This window comes from Cryptotermes secundus, unplaced genomic scaffold (genome assembly GCF_002891405.2).
Source record: "Cryptotermes secundus unplaced genomic scaffold, Csec_1.0 scaffold77, whole genome shotgun sequence".
Classification (NCBI taxonomy): domain Eukaryota; kingdom Metazoa; phylum Arthropoda; class Insecta; order Blattodea; family Kalotermitidae; genus Cryptotermes; species Cryptotermes secundus.
In genome coordinates this window covers 498951-518454 of record NW_019739940.1, presented here as the reverse complement: position 1 = coordinate 518454, position 19504 = coordinate 498951, and the positions used below count along the sequence as shown (strand labels likewise).

Genomic DNA, 19504 nt, shown 5'->3' with positions numbered 1-19504 from the left:
CCACAAACATATATCTCAACGGTGTTATCATTTTCAGATGGAACCACAGAGATAAGGGAAATCACAATGATGAGGGAAGGGGAGAGAGGGACACCATTTTGCCCCTTGCGTGCAAAGTTATGTCAGAATGTGCAATGCAAGCATGAGATGCTGCTGGTGATAAAACTATCTGAAGCCTGGAATTCCCATAACTCAGGATAAGGTTCAAGATAACACATGCAAATAATGCTACAGAGGTTATAAAATCAGCAAAAAGCTTATGACATGCCTCTTGTCTACATTGGTACTATATTCCACTGTAGTGTACTGTACTGTATTGTATTGTAGCATATCATGGCATGCACTTACCAAGTGACGAAAGGTTCTCAACAGTGGTGGCAACTTTCAGAAACTTATCTGGGTTAGAGATGTCCAACTGAATGATTCGAAAATCCTTACACTTGATGATCAGACTTCCCCCCTGCATTCCACTGATTCTCCTTTCCACTGCATCCACATTATGGTGAAGGAGCTGCACAAGAGACAGAAATGACTTATGATTTATAATATATATAATTAGTCTGTATCAACTGCCTAAGTTATGTATCACTGGCTGACATGTGATGTAGTGCACGGATGAATGAAATCTTTGGCTCTGGTGTGAATCTGGCACAAGCTGCAATTTTGGCTGGCACTGCTGATTTATTGGTTCTAACAATGACTGCTTTCCAATAATTCAATTTACATTTACATTTATATTCACTTCATGGATCCAATCATCTCCCCATAGGGCTGGATATAAAACATGTCACACCTTATAAATTCATGATGACTACACATCATACGTCCTTGGCCCAATAAAATATATAATCAGACCTCACGCAGACAGCACAAGTTGTCAAGACTACACACATAGGCGGTGGAAAAAGCCACACGCACACACACACACACACACACACACACACACACACACACACACAGGCCAGCCATATCATCAATACAGTTTCATTATAACATATTAAAATTCATAACAAACACAGATATCATACGTACTGCCACAATTACAACAAGCAAGTCTCAACAACGTATAATATACGCACACAGACCATTTATTACAGCCTTCCTCTTTTTTTTTATGTATCTATTCCAAATACCTAAAAGTACAGTTATCCACAGAAAGGTAAGTATAAAAACAGTTGTATACAGTTGTATTTTCTTCAATACCATGTATTATTAATCATTCCTGTTTGTCAAATACATACAATAAGACAAAGGAAGCTGCCTCAAAAATAAATTCTGTGTGATCTGTGTTCCTCTTCAAACAGTCAACTGTGGGAATTTTGTCATTACTCCAATGACAACCCACTTCTTCAGAAAGTTTGTAGGTCCTGAAAAGGACCGTTGGCTGCTGGTATGTTTGACCGGTGAAGTAGCACTACGTATGCCAGTAGAGATGAGATGTTGGTTGTGGTGTGTCGACTAATGTTGCAGCAGCTGAGTGACTTGACTGGTCACAGTGCGGCAGTTGCCAGGAGTTGCCTGGTTGCTGGAAAACGTTTGCTTGCGAAGTGCGGTCGCAGGGGTGGAGAGGCAGTAGCTACGCCAGTTGCCCAGTGAGTCGGGCATGACCGCCAGGGAGTCCAGGCAGCCGAGTTACCCAGTGAGTCGGGTGTGACCGCTGGACAGCCGAGGCAGTCGTGCCTGGCGCAGCGCAGAGCCAAACACTCCAAAGACCGAGCGCTGGCGACGAAGTGTGCTGTTTGTAGACTGCTTGAAGACTGCTTGAGAACTGATGCTGCTGGGTTGGAGCCGCGCCCTTTTTATACAAAGCGTGATGGAGGAGCGAAAATTTGCTGAGCGCTGATTGGCTAGCGCATGTAACGACTAGACAGAGAGTGCAGTATAAATGTGAGTGTTGGAAGCAATTTGATTGGTTAGCGCGCGTGATGGTGAAAAGTGAGCACTGTAGAAATAGCATGATAGTATGTGGGATGTTCCCACACAACTACAAAGAAACTCATATATGAAGACCTTCTTATAAATGTACAGCAGCAGAAAACACATTATGTTTGCTAGGGCAGAAATGAAGCAACGAATATGTGTGGAAACACATTTGGCACCAGACAGCGACAAGGTTTGGCATGCCTATACTGGTAGAAAGATGAATCTCCCACAAAGCAGCATGGCTCAAGAGGCAAAGTTTATGAACTGTATTTGAGAGGTGACCAACTCAAATCTCACTTGGTGTATCATCTATTCTGACTGAGATTTCCCATGCTTTTCCTCAGTCTGGCAAGGCAAATACTGGGATAGCATCTCAAATTGTGCTGCTCCTTCCACATTCTTTCCACTGCATTACTCATTAAATCATCCTTCCATCTGATGCTATACAGCCTGAGATACTGAGAGCACTGTGATATAAACCACACTTAAAGAAACAGTTGTCTCTCCATGAAGGTCCAAAGACCTTACATATGTAGGGTAATTAACACATGACAATGTGAATGCTGATTAGGTCTGACACTCAATTTAAAGGCATGTATGATATGTGACTGTTCCAACATTGAGACTGTGGGCTTGAATCCTGCTCAAGGCATGGATACATGTCAGTATTTTCTTGTCCTGTAAGACTATAGGTTGAGACCTGGGCATGGCTGGATCTTCTGACAAAGGGTTCCACCAAATGTTCATCAGTTCAGAGCTTCGGAATAAACTGTCATTAAAACAGACCAGGGGGTCTGATATATGAAAAGTGAAGAAGAAAAAAACAAAAGTCACATATTGGTTTTCCATCGCCTTGGTTGGAGCTAGTGTGAACTTCAAAGCTCTTAGTCACCTTAAGCTAAAGTATCACTGCATAAAATATGGTTACCTTATTATTTAAGATTAAGCCTAATGTGTGAAAATAAAGAAATATATGAAAGAATTCAAACATAAATAGCCTTCTGTTCAATGGGAGCTCCATCCCTGGGGATAAGGCAGCAGGGGCAAAAAGCTGGCCATTCATTCTATCTAGTGTTGAGGTTAGAAATGGTGGAGTTATACCTACACTTCTTCATATACCTTCATGATGTGGTGCTTAATTATTAATTACACACATACACACAACATTATGTTTTTGCTTTTGCTACTATATTCCTGGCTAAAGCATAGTCTGTAGTGTGGCCTTGTAACTTCTGTATTAGAAATGTTCTTAATAAGAAGAGTAAATATACAGCAAACAGAGTGTATTAAAAGGGCACTGAGGATCTGGCATTTGTCATCCCAGTCAGTACAATATATCCTGTTGCAGCACTAACCACCCTCACATGGCCTCTGTACAACTGACCTCATTTGTACAAAGCTCACTGATACTGGCAGTCACTGACAACAAGATGATAACAAGCTGAGAGGACTGCATAGAAATATGCACTTTCTGAACCTTAGCAACTTTCTTGCACTCCTTTTTATACTTTCACCAACAGGAACAAATTACAGGGGCCATTTTTATTTTCTGCTCCTACATGCTCACCATAAGAATATGCAAACACACCACGCGTTTTAGAATTCTGTTCAATTATGAGAGTTTTAACCTCTTTCATGCCAGCCATCAAATATCAATTAATGTATATTTTTCATGAAATTGCATACATGTGCATGTGTATGTGTGAAATTTGGCACTGTAACACATTACAAATATGAATACAAACATTCTATAAACTTCTGTGTGGTTGGTCATGTTTGGCCTGAAGAAATATAGAAACCTAACTAACTTCTTGGAGCAGAGTCCTTCTTGAGAAACTGGCAGTAGCTCAGCTACTCAAACAATCTGGTCCACACCTTCCTGCCTTATTTCTATTAGAACAATTTTAATACTATCCTCCAATCTGTGCCTAGTTCTTCCAAGAAATCTCTTTCATTCAGGATTACTGACAAAAATTCTGTATGCATTTCTGATCTCTACCATGCATGCTACATAAGCCACCCACTTCATCCTCCTCAATTTGATCATCCTAACACTACTTGGTGAAGAATACAGATTACAAAAGTTCCATCATGTGGTTTCCTGCAACCTCCTGACATTTCTTCCCTTCTAGGTCCATATATTAGTCAGTAGAGAGTACAAATTATGACAATTTTTCATGCAATTTTCTTCACCCTCCTCTAAAAAAAAATCGCTTAGTGGGGGATGGAGTCCAACTGGGTCCACTCGGCACGGTGGCCACTTATTAGCCTATTGTAGCCTGCCGCAGCTGATTATGATGATGGAGAATTTTATGGAATGAAGATTGGCAGGGGAAACCGAAGTACTCGGAGAAAACCTGCCCCCACACCACTTTGTCCACCATAAATCCCACTTCACCAGACCTGGGATTGAACCCGGGCCGCCGTGGTGGGAAGGTAGCGACTAACTGCTTGTGCTATGGCGTGGCCGCACCCTCCTCTACTTCCTCTCTAAGGTACAAATATGTGCAGGTGTATCCTAACATTCTGAGATATGAAACAGGAAGAAAAAAATTGCAAAATGAATGGTAACAGTAATAGGGTAATTCACATGAAATCAAACAATTTCCTGTAACATATTTTCAAGCCACAAGCTGTTTCTTTTATTTTCTCATACCTGAAGTATGAGAAAGCAGTGTGATCTTGAAAAGAATCAAGTTCTTTCTCCATTACAAAGACCACTGAATTAATGCTGTTTAGGGCAGTGTTTCTCAACTCCATTTATACTGTGAACCAGTAAAATACCTAAATTCTTTACCACAGAACCAGTGATACAATACAGGTATAAATATAGATTAAATTCTTAAACATGAGGTTTGTGCTACACACGCATACATATACACATATTATTTGAAGCAAGCCTGCAACGCAAGGCACTGGTCATAGATGGAATCACATTTCCTCAACAGTTTTAAGAAAGAGAAGAATTTCGGTTGTTAAAGTTCTTTTCGTCAAACTTTGCTACAGACCCATGCTGCTCTGTTGAGAAACTTTGCTTTAGGGGACTAATCTAGTTCCGATAATCATATAAAATATATAAGTACACTGCATTGGCAAAATAAATGTTAAAGTGGGTGGTACACACAGTTACAACTGTTATAAATGGTTGAAGGTGGTGCAGGAACTGAATGACGTCCTGTGGATAGGTCAAGTACACTGCTTCACCACCCCTGTCAGTACTGTGAAGACAAACAGCCTAATTCAGAAAAATTACAAAGTAACACTAGATGTCAGTTGGCTGCCATAGGCATTCCAGACAGACACTTTCCTGCATTCTGCATGATGACCTCAGATATCAGCAGAGTGTATTACTACAATCATTGCGTTTCTGGACGTTATCCATCATCCTGTTTTTATTTAATACACAACATTTCAGAGACTGGACTCTGTCTCTGATTTCAAATGGAATCTACTCACTTGGGCCCAATCGACAGAGCTAGTCCCTACCTCTGGACACCTGCACCAACACAAGATAAGGTATACAGACCAAGCACAACAACCACCTGCAAGAGTTAAGACAAAACATTAAAAAAAACTCCACACGTATGAGGTCTAGCACCGGAGTACTATCAGAATAGATGTCCTCACTAGAAAGATAAATTCTCTGTATGGTACCAACATAAAACAAAATTTTTCAACTTCATCTACACTGGATGGAGCTGTAGTTTTCTGACTTCTGTTGCAATAATGGGAGTCCAGATGGGAGAGATGAGCAAGCTTGGTTGATTGATCATATGATCTATCAGAGAGGTAGAATTCCATAATATTCTTAACCTCAAAACTAGAAGCAGAGTAGTCAATTTCACACATCAGTTGCTTTATCCCCATGAAGAACCACCAGCACCCATTAGACATGAGGCTGGGTGTACCACAGAGCCAGTTTAGACACTATGGAGAGTAGAAAAAACCTCTTATTCCTGCCAAGAATCAAACTCCAATTCCTTGGCCATATAGCCTGTAGTCTACTCACTATAATGTCTGAGCTATACCAGCTACTACAGGTAAGACATGTAAGATCTAAAAGAGACATACAACCATGTGATATGATCATCATTTCATGAGTATCCAGTTCTAATCTTGACCAACATACCAGATACTGATTGTGTGGCTTGTATGGTTTCCGTCAAGATATGTAGGAAGGTACCATCAAACTAGGCCACATTACATGTAATCATTACAGACATTGACTGTACCTCAAGGCTAAGTGGTTAACACTCCTGCTTCATAATTGGGAGGTTGCAGGTTCAAATCTTGGCCCAGAGATCAACTAACCTGTGGGTGTCATGGTTTTCCTCAGTCCCTAAAGGCAATTGCCAAAATATTACCTCAAATTAGGCCATGATCACTTCCTTCAACATCTTTTACAATTCATTGTTAATTACTCACCTAACCATTCAGCACTGTATAGTCTAAGGTACAGGAAGTATCATCATGGGATGCCCTGCATAAATCAACATGGCATGGTATACAAGTAAACCACCATACAATTTGCAGATATATTTTGGGGACTGGACCAGCAATATTCACTGTGTAAACACTTTTCATGCCAATGAATCAAGTGAACTGATGTGACTGGTTGACTGTTGTGGTAGGCCTGCCAAAATTTAATGTGGTCAACACTCAAAGGCTGGGTGAAACTTGAGGCAGCCGCAAGGGTCGTTAAATGCCCATTACTTTTAACCTAATCCAATCAACAGACCAGATTGTGTGGGTGAAGCATCCGACCCTTCTGACTGAATCTGAGCCCACAAGAAAATCTCAAGCACTACTAAGTACAGAACTTTATGTTCAACAGTTTGAGCTTCACAGCTCAGGCATCAAGTACTATTTTGCAAGTATCAGTCAGCCTTTTACACTCAACCTGTTCATTTGTTCACAGCATATATTGCTTGGCTTCAAAGTTGAACAGTTAATAAACATGAAGGACAAATTATAGGCATGATAACTGAAGGGCAAAATATATATGTGGTAACTGAAAGGCAAATCATACATGTGAAAATTGAAGGGTGAATTATGCTTGTGACAACTAATGGGCAAATAATGCTTGTGACAATGTAAGAGCACATAATGCATGCAGTAACTAAATGATAAACTACAAATGAAGTAACTGAAGGAAAAATTTTAAGCGTGATAATTGAAGGGTAAATTAAAAATATAGCAAGTAGATGACAAATTAATACTTGTACACGTGGTGACTGTAGGGCAAACTATAAATGTGGTAATTACCCAGAGTTCCTCAACACTCTTTCCTAGTGGACAGTATGAGATGGTGACCTGTGATGCAGAGTGTGCCATCAACTGGTTTTTGGAATGGCCAATGCATTGTGACCCCATCAAGCTTAGGGACCAGGATCAGCTCAGCAAACTCCATGGCTGGCTTCAATCCAAACTGCTCTGCAGCTCTGACTCCTGGGAATAAACAAAGACCACAAGCATTTCAATGAGAGTGCCAAGTCAGATGGAACTGCGCTATAGAAATAGAAATGTGTGTGGCCAGCACTTCAGGCTTTATATAACTGCATTTTACAGATGTGTGCAAGCAACAAGTCAACATACACATTTCAAGCTGCATTAATCCATGAATGTTATAGAATGTAAAATGTTTAATGAGATATGAGCTTCTTACAGCACTGACTATTGAGATGTGATGCCGTGGATTCTGGTATAAGTTTATCTATGTTTTGGAAGAACACAGTGCTTCCACCTTCAGTGTCAAAGAGTACACCAAATAACCAGAAAGCTTAGTAAGCAAGCATGGATAAAGGAATGCATATACATGGTGTCCTAGAAGGAAAGGTCAATATTCTGGGAGATCATAGTATCAGTCATTCTAAGAAGAAAAAAAAGTGTATATGTACATGTGGCCTATTCCATGCGGTTTCTGAGATGGAGCTATGGATGTTACTACCCACATAATGGTACGCCAGGATGCACTCAGATGAGCAACATGTGATATCCTCACACAAGTTGCAAAGTGCACTGATGGTGATGGTGTAATTTTTGAAAATGTATTATACTAGGAAAACTGTACCAACTTTGTCATGTGAACAATAAATACCAGTATGAGAAACAGTAGGTAATATCTCTTTCTTATCAACAATTTTGGAACTGTACAGCAAAACAGCTCTATCTTGTAAAACGTTCAGAATAGGTCACATGTATATGTACACTTCTTTGCTTAGAATGACAAATACTATGACCTCCCAGAATACTGACCTTTCCTCCTGGGACATCCTGTATATAAGACTGTGTCAGGGGCCCTAAGTGAACCAATAAGAGGATGGAGAAGAGGGGAGGACCTAAAAAAGGCTAGATTTGTCCAAATAGTCATTTCAAGGTATTTAAGAACCTGCACAGTTGCTTGAAACGCAATAAAGACATTGCTCTGCACCAAAATGACAAATATTATACACAGTCTCTCAATAATATGCCGATGATGCACCCCACTCAAAAATAACATCTTTGACTCAAATGTAAATCAAATGTTGGCTTCTGCGCTTTTAGTACAAATAAAGATTCTTTGCCAAACTGAGAGTTTATCTAACAGTTTCCACATGTAGCATTTGATTGTCAAAAGTTCATCAGGATCCATGCTCCTGGAGGAAAAACTCACTGGCTCCATGTAGTAGAGTCCTTCAGTCTCTCAACCAGTCCTGCTTTCTGAGATGCTGGCCAATCAAGCAGTCAGAATGCTCTATTTGCTTGGCTTACTCTTCCACTCTGAAGACAGAGTCAGTATGTTCCTCCAAAACTTCGGTAACATCTACCAGACTATAAGGCGTCAAATTCCATAAGATAGTTACCACTGTGAGAACCTCAAATCTCACATTTATTACCACATTCACGACAGAAATTAATCAAGTCCACACCCTCACAATCAATTTTTTAAATCCATTTTAATACCATCAACCTAGCTATGCACAGATATTCAAAGTGATCCCTTCCCTACAGACTTTCTGACCAGAGACTGTGCATAATACTTCATAACATGCAGAGTTTTTATGGTGAAAAGTAGATAATGCCTCATTCAACCTTCAGCTAGAGGACTACTCCTCTCAGCTACTGACTACAGTCTAACCAATATATTTTCAGCTAGCCTATTATTATTATTATTATTATTATTGGAGGGGGTGGGTTTCCCCATGCACCGCGACCAGTTTGATCTACTGTACGTCCCCCTGTGATATTCTACCAGTCTCTATACCCTACTGGTACTGGTGCATGCCATCAGTCCCAACTCAGCTAGCGAGTTCGGTCTCTACTGGCTCAGCGATATCTAGATGCTTCCCCCATCTACCAGAGGCGTTAGAGACTACTGTTGAGCGGGAAATGTCCTTACAAATTTGGCTCAGAGGTCTCCTTGAGACACGAGGTTCTTTTACGTGCCGTAAAGTTACGACACGGGACCCACGGCTTAAAGTCCCTCCCGGAGGACTTGTTCCCTGAATTTTTCCGCCCTTAAAAATTCCACGACCTCCGCCGGGTTTGAACCCATGTACCTTGAGTCATGAGGTGGGAACGTTACCCCTAGACTATGGGGGCCGCTTGCAGCTAGCCTAACTTTTCCATCTGCATCCTGAGGAAGTACCATCATATGGAGACAAGGTGACCGTTTCATATGGTTAAGAGATAATGCACATATAAGTTTCCAGGCACACATATACATCTCATGAAATTGTAAGACTCATGTGCGTGTATTCAAATGTAAAAGGCAAGTAAAAATTAAGTAAAAAAAGTTAGCATGAAGTCCCAAGAAATCTATTATAAGGACAGAAATTTTGGAGTTATGTTATTTTAATCTCTTTTGTGTCCTTCACCACATACACTTTATAAATAGTAGTTCAGGGCTGTATGAAGTTGGGTTCATCAGAACGTGGCCTTTATTTTGTCATGTAGTTCATAATTAATATAAACATTTAATCAATGTTGTGTTCGGTGAAAATCACAAAATTTATATTCTTTAAACAACAGGCATGATGAACTGGGATTCTTGGCTGATTTAACAACACTTTATCAACTGATTATGTATGTGGTGTCAATTTTCTTTTAGTTAGCTATTTTGCGATGCTTTCAGCATTATGGAGCATATAGCAGCTAATGGTAGGATCGCAAATGAATGATGAATTGAAAATAATTTGGAAGGATGAAGTAGTAGCCGAACTGCGGTACTATTTGTGGATTTGCATGGATGGAATGAGGAAAGCCATGAGAAATCACAGTCAGGACAGCTACTGTCTTGGCCCAGACTAGAACCAAGCACCTCCTAAACACAAGACTGAAGCATTAATGCTATGCAAGCCTGTTCAGCTATACTATCAAGTGGTTCCATCATCTGAGGATGGTAACTGGAAAATTATGTGAAAGGACATGGTCATGGCCTACTTTAAGACACAACATAAAAGACGTCGAAGCACTAAGACTGTGAGGTTGTCTACACCAGCAAAATTACAAGCAGTCACAGTGACAACATCAATAAAATCGCTTACTAAATTGTTGATATACATCCTTCACATAATGAGCTTTGATGTCCGTCCCATAAACCTTTCATATATGAAGCCAAATAGATCACACTGTAAAGGGAGATGACTATACATCTGTAATCTTCAAAATATTGTAAACTCTTACCCAGAGTATTCAAAATACAACAGTTGATTGGTCCTATTGAACTAAGGAAATCTATACTGTGAGTTATTTTTGAAATGCATACAAGCCAATAATAAGTGATGGAGAAAATGTAAAAAATTGAGACAGTTGAAAGGCACACATCTCAAAGTATTATCTGTATACAGTATTGCAGTTAAGTTCAGTCCTTAATTCTTGGTAGTTTTCAATTGCATAAAGCAACTTTAAAGCGTTAGTAACACTAAGTTTAACAGTGTGTATTACAAGCATGCATATGCATATTTCTTTTTAGATGTTTTGAAAGTGTGTCACTTCATGTAATTCTGAAATGTACAATTAACAGAATATTACACATGAACTTGAAGCCTGATTAGTCAAACTGACATACTACGAAATGCATGCAATAGGGCAGTGGTTCCTAACCTGCCCATGCAAAACGTTTGGAAATCATCACATCAGATTGTATACGGCCTCCTTGAGGACTATCACAGGTCAAAGAGTAGGGGCCAGACAAAGTGTAGTCCCTGATCTTTCAAGCTGGGGGGTTCAGCATGGAGCTAATGACCCCACAATTTAAAAATTCACTGTTACAAAACACTGATGGAGGCCAGGACCCAAATATGGCTGTAGCACCAGTAAAAAAGAAGATTATATATGTATACTTATAACAAAGAATTCCAGTTTACAGTAAAGTCATCAGCACTGGTAATGGTTACAAACAGAAGCAGAAGATGACAGTAATAAATGGTAGTGAAATGCATGTTGGTATTGAAGGGTCCACATTTTGTAAAAAAAAATTTAAAGGGTATTTCTAGACAACAGCGCTGCTAAGCGCATGCTGTCTGTTGTTCTTCCAGGCTCAGTACCTTGCTATATATGTAGCTGTCTTTCCATAACATCTCAGGTCATAAATATCGGTGTTTTTGATGAGATTTGTTTTTATAGAAAAATGTATGGCACACTCAAAGTGACTGCTTTCACACTAAAGGTTATGCACCAGCTTCAATACTAATGCTGATAACAACGATTTCTGTGGGCTTTAGTAGCAGTTTACTTATAACATGGACTGTTAGCCTGATTACTTCAGTGTTCAGTGCTGCTTTCATTAGCATACTTTTTTGTGGGCTACTTTTTGATGCTGTCAGGAGCTAGATCAAAGAGCATCAAATGGTAGGATGGCAGATCAGTGAAGAAACTGAAAGGATTTAAAAGGAACCAGCTGTGGCTTAATCAAGGTATTGCCTTGGAATTTGCATGGAGGGACTGAAGAAATCCATGAAATACCTGTCAGGACAGCTAACATCCCTACATAGATTTCAACAAGGACCTCATGCATATGATTCAAGAGTGTTACTGCAAAAATGAACCATTTGGCACAACTATTACTATTACCATTATCATAATGATGCAACTGAATGTGCTGTTATACATGAGATTAAAATACAGATCAGATATTTGGTTGGACTGCCCTCTTTTCCTTAGTCAAGGAAGAATTTCAAACTGCCGAAGCTGGTTTCTGGGACTGGCAGTTTTTATCCCAAGAGAACAGGAGCCAATGTATGTGTAGCATCAGTCATCAACAGGAATTTGTTATTGTTATGGCTGTATTCAGTTCTATGATGTGTGTATTATTTATATACGAGCAAAAGAAATTTCAGTAATTGGACATACACATAAGAAAAAAGTTTCTTTAGCATATGCATAAATATATAAATGTGAATATTTTAAAAGTCTTAAACCTATTACTTCTGAATTGAATTACTGTACTATTATCGTATTCTTCTTGAAACAAGATGATACATATGCCTAATAATCAGTGTTCTACACCTTGAGCTATATGGTGTAAAACATGACCTGATTAATAAAATGAATTCATAAAGTACAGACCCAACAAAGCAAATGGTATACTTCACAAATCATCCATAGTTGATGCAATGTTACAGTTTGAATTTGGACAAGGGAATCAGAATAGATTTGTAACTACAAGTCCAGCAAGTGTAACTAGTTTAACAGGCATAAGTTAATTTTGGCTTCACATGTTTTTCCTTCATGAAAATATAGTGCCAACTTACGTTCCATCAACATATGTAAAGTAGCTCCTTTACAGTGTTGCCTATGTCTTCTGATGCTGGCCAATAGTGACCAACACATGTACAAGGCAAGTCTTCTGCTTACTACTACTAAACCAGACACCCTTCATGGACTTGTACTACTTATTTATATTTGGATATTGAGAGGTGTAACACTTAAGATGTCTTTCATACAGAAGAAGAATACTTTAATAGAATTTATAACTCTTAAATTTAACAGATGGGGGGAATGCAGCAAAGTAATTGGTTGAGGTACTATGCTACAAGCTGGAAGGTCATGGGTTTGATTTCCGATGAGGTCACTGGATTTTTCAGTTTATCCAATCCTTCCAGCCACACTATGGCCCTGGAGTCGACTCAGCCTCTAACAAAAACGAGTACCAAGAATTTTCCTGGGGGTAAAGGGCAGCTGGTGTGTATGGCTGACAACCTCACAGCCATCTGTGAACCGATTGTGTATGTGGGAACCTTGATATCTCATAACCTTATGGGCCTCCATGGCCTGTTACAGGGATACCTTTGCCTTGTATTTGTTTTATGTCTATCAGCTTAAAATAGTTTAAATTCTTAATCATCTCCTCTTGAAAAGTGTCCTGCAGTGACAGGGTAATGCACTAGCAAGTTAGACTGTTTTTGAAAATAAAAGAGGGAAGGAATATGCATAGGCTTAGATTCCTAAAAAAATACCTCATTTTTAACTTAACAAAACAGAAGCCAAAGAACTCAGCACTAGACCCTAGAAGTCAGTTCAGTTCAGTTCAGTTCACATCTTCACAGCTCCATTCTCTAAGAAAAATGTTTTATTTCTTTTTGGTTTCTGAATTTGTCTGTATCCTAAACTATATGAAATTAAATGACAGGCTGGATGGTGATTAATGAACTGGAAAAGTTTTAGGTAGAAGCAGTCCTGACCTGATCAAGGTAATATCATGGTATCTGTCTGGTAGGAGTGAGGGAAAGCACAAAATACTTCAGTCATGACAGGTGGTATCACTCCCAAGATTTGATCACATTACCTTCAGAATACAAATCCAGAGTCTTACTGCTATATTAACTACCACAGTATTATCAGATTCATTACAATTCTTCCATCTATGCCTAGATCTCCAAAATAATCTCTCCCAAGTTTTCAGTCATAGTATGCATCCTTCAGCTCATAATTTTGGAAAGCATTTCCTGAAATGAAAACGATGTGGAACTGCTACTGGCATTTGATGACTTTATCATGGATGGTTAGTTGTGCAAGCCTCACAAGGTAGCAAGTCAATCTTGGGCAATGTGCCTCATACAATGTAAAGTGTCAGATTTTCTTTGTGAGCCAAGGAAAATATTGTGACGTACTTGCGTTATGCAGGACACCCCCTCCCCTGTCAGCGGTGATGTAACACCTTTGGAGCGTTGCCGCTGCTACGGTAACAGGCCAGTCAACACCCCCCCACCCCCTCCCCCGGTGATGTTACCAAGGGATGCCACGGTTGCCAAAGAGCAGTTAACAACTCTCGACAGTGTTGCTAGGCAATCTGTAAACACGGCGTCAGGCAACAGCGGTACCTATCACGTAACTGTTTTCTGTGTTGTCCGTACCGAGGCTAAATAAGTAGCAGCGAACACTATTTAGGAGTTGAGTTTCAATGTAGCGATCGCTGAGTTCAGTGATTATTGATTATTGAGCCAGTTACTAGTGAGTATATACTATATCAAGTAAGGCGTGAAGTTATTTGTTGTGTGACATATACCCAACACGTGACAATATTATATTTATTTAAATACATGTGTGGTAACACAAAATTTCCATTGTTTATGTAAGATAACCATGTTCATAGAGCTCAGAGGATTAAACAAGCTGTGAAACAAACCACAAGATACATGCTAGTCTGTAGGCATGTGCATTAGTGTAGATGTCATGTTACCAATTCAGATAATGAATTATATAGACATGAGGTGTTTTCAAACAAAATGGCAATTTTCTATTGGTATATTATGCCTATAGCTGCGCAAAATGTGAACTACATGCTTCATTAGCAATATAACACATATATCCATGTGTGCATATATGAGTGTGTGTGTGTGTCTGTGTGTAAATAGCCCAACATCAAATCACTGCATTAGAGAACAGGATGCTGAACAGAATATTTTTTGGACCTATGAGGGATGAAATAATGGGAGGCTGGAGAAAACTACCTAATGAGGAGCTTCGTAACTTGTACTCTTAACCAAACATTATTGGAATGATCAAATCAATGAGGATGAAAACAGTATGCCATGTGCACATACAAAAATTTGGTGGGAAACCCTGAAGGAAATGACCACTAGGAAGAACTAGATGTAGATAGAGGGATACTATTAAAATGGTTCTTAAAAACATGATGTGAGGGAAGTAGACTGTGTTCATCTGGCTCAGGACAGGCAGTTGTGGTGAACTCTTGTGAACACAGCCATGAAACTTCAGGTTCCATAAAATGCTTGGAATTTCTTGAATGACTAAGCAACTACTAGCTCTTAAAGAAAGACTCAGTGTAGGTTATATAACAAGGACCAAGTGGACAAGCCAGTCAGTCAGAGGTCAGAATCGGCAGTTAGCAGTGAGTCTTGAGTTGTGTTGTTAGCAGCCACTACCTAGCAATGACTAATGAACAAACTGAAGACTTATAGTCATTTGTAGTTTCAAGTTATAATAAGCATTCAGTAAATCCAATTATCAATCAAAACCCCATGTATAATCTGTAACATATGATATTTCCATAATAAATGATCATTCAGGTGAATGAGGAATTTCAAATTGCAAAGAACAGAACTCCACTTTAGGATCCATCCTTCCAGCAAGTACATTTGCACATGCTGAGCCTGTCAGAGCCAGTCATGCTAACCAGACAGCTCTGCCTCAGAGATGATGCTGATGACAAGAAATGACTATCATGCTTTGATTTTGAAAAGGCACCTAATATTCAGTAGCACATCTGCCAGAAAGTGTACTGTCCTGAGAGGATTACATGTCCATACCAATTCCACATGCAAATTTATTTAAGCTACAGTAATACTCTGCAGTGACGTACATGGACAAAGCCTTCTATCTATTTCATATCACACAACCAAACTGGTTCAAGAGGTAATGAGTGACATGCAGTTGGGAGATGCCCTATATGAATCTCTGCTGGGGCACTGACTATCCTGACTGGCATTTTTCATGGTTTTCCTCAATCCTTACAAGCAAAAGCTGGAATAATATACCTTAAAATTAGGACACAACCATGTTCTTCCACGTCGTTTCCAATCCATCAGAACATATGATCATTCTATGAAAATATAAATAACTGTGATCCATCTAAAGGACTGTTATCAGAAGCAGTACAGTGTAAACTGATCACAGACTAACGTATGGACATGATTATTCAATAATGCACATTTTTATGGAATAACGAATACCTAAAAAAGACAGAACTGCAATAATGAGTTTAAATGCCTCCATTTCTCAGTTCTTTCTTTTGCTATGAGCATAAGTAAGGTAGAAGTGGTATCTATAAATAGATAAGGTCACAGGAGTTAAAACAAAAATAAGATCTGGTTGGCACATGATGCTCTCTACTGAATACAGTACTGTTTCTAAGATTTTAATTTTGTACATAAATTATCAACTTTACATCACATCATTTGGGGCTTTGAAGTCAATATGGAAAAGACCCCTTCAGAACTGAATGATTTCTGTGAGACTGTAGTCCCAGTGGAGGTAAGTATTCCTGTAACATCCGACTGCTCGTGGCCACTAAAATTTTGAAAGCAGAAATACAAAGGTGTCAAATAGCTGGTTTTGGGGGACAAGTTCTCCTACAGAAAGTGGCATAAATTTTACACTAACTGAGACATTTTATGCTCATGTCAAAGCAAATAAAATGTCCATTGCAATGACCTACTACACCAATATAATCTGCACAGCTATGTTTTCAAAGTCTTCAAATTTGAATTTTGACCTAGTATTTCTTAAAATGCAGTATTTATATTTTTGGAAGAAAGTTATTATATCCATGTGACTATTACCAGAACATCTGCAAATATTAAGTTGGGACTGCAATGGGACTAGGATCTGTGAAGCATTTTATTGTGAAGAGTCACTTCACTTGTACTGTTCAGGTGACTTAAGGCGATGTGTTTCTTTTAAATTCCTTTCATTTCCATGGTTTATGCTGACAGTCTTACAGTGTATACACTTTTTCACCTTATTCTTCACTTCCACACTACATGTTTCAGCACTAATGTGCCATCCTCAGGTGTCTTTCATTTATAAATTTAGGTTAATCTAAATTAACTATGGGTATATACTGAGAAATACTGGAATTTATGTAGTAAGATACCTTATTATGAAAAAGCTACTAGTATGAAAGCTAATATAAAGTTACTTGTATAATCTCATGATCCCCCAAAGGTAACAAGGCATTAGGGCAAAACACATTCTGTTTAGATAACTTACATAAGAAGCGTAAGGTTCTTCCATCCTGGGTAGTAGAAGATGTATGTTTTACTTCTCCCTGCTATTAACTTGCTGGCCTCTTCACTGGCTCAAGCCTATGTTATGTCCTGTTGCAGCAGATACTGCTGGTTGAGAAAGCCACAGAATATATGGCACAGCTGGATATATGTATAATGCAGAGAGTCCATGAGAACGAAGAGAACTTATTTTCATGTCATTTAATTCCTCACTGACAGACAGCACACAGATAAGTAGCAGAAATTACCATACACAGATCACAAATCCTGTGATGTCTTTCAAACACATCTTTCAGCACACTAATCGTATTGATCTCTGTATAGTTCAGAGAAGCAAAATATATTCTTCAGAGTTTCACCTGTTGTAAACTGACCTTAAAACAGACTCTCTTCTTACTGGATCTGAGGTTCTCACAGCAGTGGCTGTAAGGAGTTCTATCTTCTGGGATATAATGCTGTGTAATCCATTGAAAGTCAGCCAAAATGTTAGAGTGACATGCCACAAGCAAGGCTCTGCTTGCAACCTGCTTCAGGCTGGTTTCCTGCCCAGCTCATTCTTTAATCCTGAAGGAGGAGGCAACATGTTCTTCTCAAATGTCAGTTGACTTTCAATAGACTACATGGCATCATATTACAGAAGACAGAACTCCCAAGACTCTCTTCTTCTTAGTATTCATTTTCTGTGAAAGAGTCAGAATTGAGTTTGTGCCTACTGAGTTGAGGCCATTCATGCAGCTGGAGAGGTGCCATTACTTGGTCATTCTGTGCTCAATGCAAACTTGATTTTGCTGCAAGCCCTTTTAGAGTGCCACCAACACAATCACATGCACTCTTCTCATGGCATGTCAGCAAAGAAGTGCTAATCTGCCGGAACCCCATATCTTTCATTGTAACGTACATAATATTTAATAAATGTAAATTTTTGCAGTCATGACTGAAATGTGTTTTCAATGTACTTCATTACATTATTGTAATAGGTCACTAGAAATGGCATTTTATTAGCTTTGAAATATGTCTCAGTTAGGGCAGAAGTTATGCTACTTTTAATATGAGAACTTGTGCCCAAAAATGACCTTTTTAACAACTTTGTATGTCTGCTCTCGAAATTCCAGTGGTCATAAGGCAGCCAGATGTGGCATGAATACTTATCTCCACTGAGACTACAGTCTCATAGAAAATAATTTCAATTCTGTGGTGGTCAGGTTGTGACCTTTGTTGACTTGACAGGAATGACCAGACACTGAAGATTCATACTATGGTCTTCTGGATTATGATACCATGTATAAATATTCTGGAGGAAAGTTCTAACTCCATATATAGGCATTATGACTACACAGTCATAACTCAGAAGACCACATAAATTCAGTAACACATTTTCAGCAAAGTCCTTCAAATATTGTTTCAAAACGTTCAGAGTTGGTGAGGTGACAGAAAATCACCATTAGAAATATCAGAGTATTTTACAACAGAGAGCAGGTAACTCCTAAAATTTATAGCAATTAGTCCTATCATTGCAAAATTACTAAGGCAGAAAATCATTTCTTAACTGTGGATTCATGTGCTGTTAATGATCCAAGTGAACTTGTCACACATGTACCAGTAATTATAGGGTGCAATGTCTTGGCAGTTATAGCATAAATTATGTTCTGGAGTGGTAAGACAAAATGGCCCACAGTCACAAAAAGATGTCTATAGGTACCCAAATAAGAATTACACTAAACACTCTGTTCATAATTGGCATCTTTGTCATTAAGGAAATATATTCTCTATCCCTTCTTCCACTTTCTATAAACTCAATATGGGAAAGTTCACAGCTGCTAAAATGTCGTGTTCATCTGTCGGTGACTCTAGTCTCATGGTACCGTCTGTTCCTACATCATCTAATCCAATTACTATAACACAAACAGTAAAAAATCAAAGTGATAATTTACTATGTTTGATTAGAAGTGAGTACTCTTCTGAAAATTTACTGTTTTGTGCATCCATTAAATATCCATATATAAGTTACCATTGTTCTACGAAATTGATTTTAATGAAGAGATTTATAGGTTATGTATTTTATGTTAACAGTACCACCAGTAATGTAAATATTTCAAAATGTGCAACAGTACTACAGTTGCAAAATGTCACAGCAATTTTATACTACAAAGTATCCCAGTAAATAAAGTATTCTTACTAGGAAACTGAAATCTTCACGATATGTGATCTTATTTATATTCTATTGTGATGTTTATTTACACTGTATAATGTTAATATGTTACAATGTTGTCACTCAAAATGCACCCCCAAATCCCCACCCTCTATTTTACAACAGACAGTAAACTAACTATTCTATCCGGCAGAGGCGCTGC

At 38.8% G+C, this 19504-nt stretch overlaps 1 protein-coding gene across 7 annotated transcripts in view; it reads right to left on the bottom strand.

Moving 5' to 3' along the window:
• Nucleotides 1–19474, bottom strand: part of LOC111872011 (myotubularin-related protein 9-like) — a 22336-nt gene extending 2862 nt beyond the window's left edge. The window contains exons 1-4 of one of the 7 annotated variants that reach the window (XM_033754477.1): nucleotides 19330–19474; nucleotides 17137–17833; nucleotides 7189–7371; nucleotides 349–511 (exon numbers count right to left, since the gene is read on the bottom strand). In XM_033754477.1, coding sequence (XP_033610368.1) covers nucleotides 349–511; nucleotides 7189–7296 — 271 coding nt within the window. In that variant the 5' untranslated portion in view covers nucleotides 7297–7371; nucleotides 17137–17833; nucleotides 19330–19474. Of the gene's footprint in view, nucleotides 1–348; nucleotides 512–7188; nucleotides 7372–13690; nucleotides 13816–17136; nucleotides 17834–19329 lie in introns of those variants that run through there. The other 6 variants (XM_023865468.2, XM_023865466.2, XM_023865469.2 and 3 more) reach the window with 6 other exon arrangements.
• Between the last annotated feature and the right edge of the window lie 30 nt (nucleotides 19475–19504).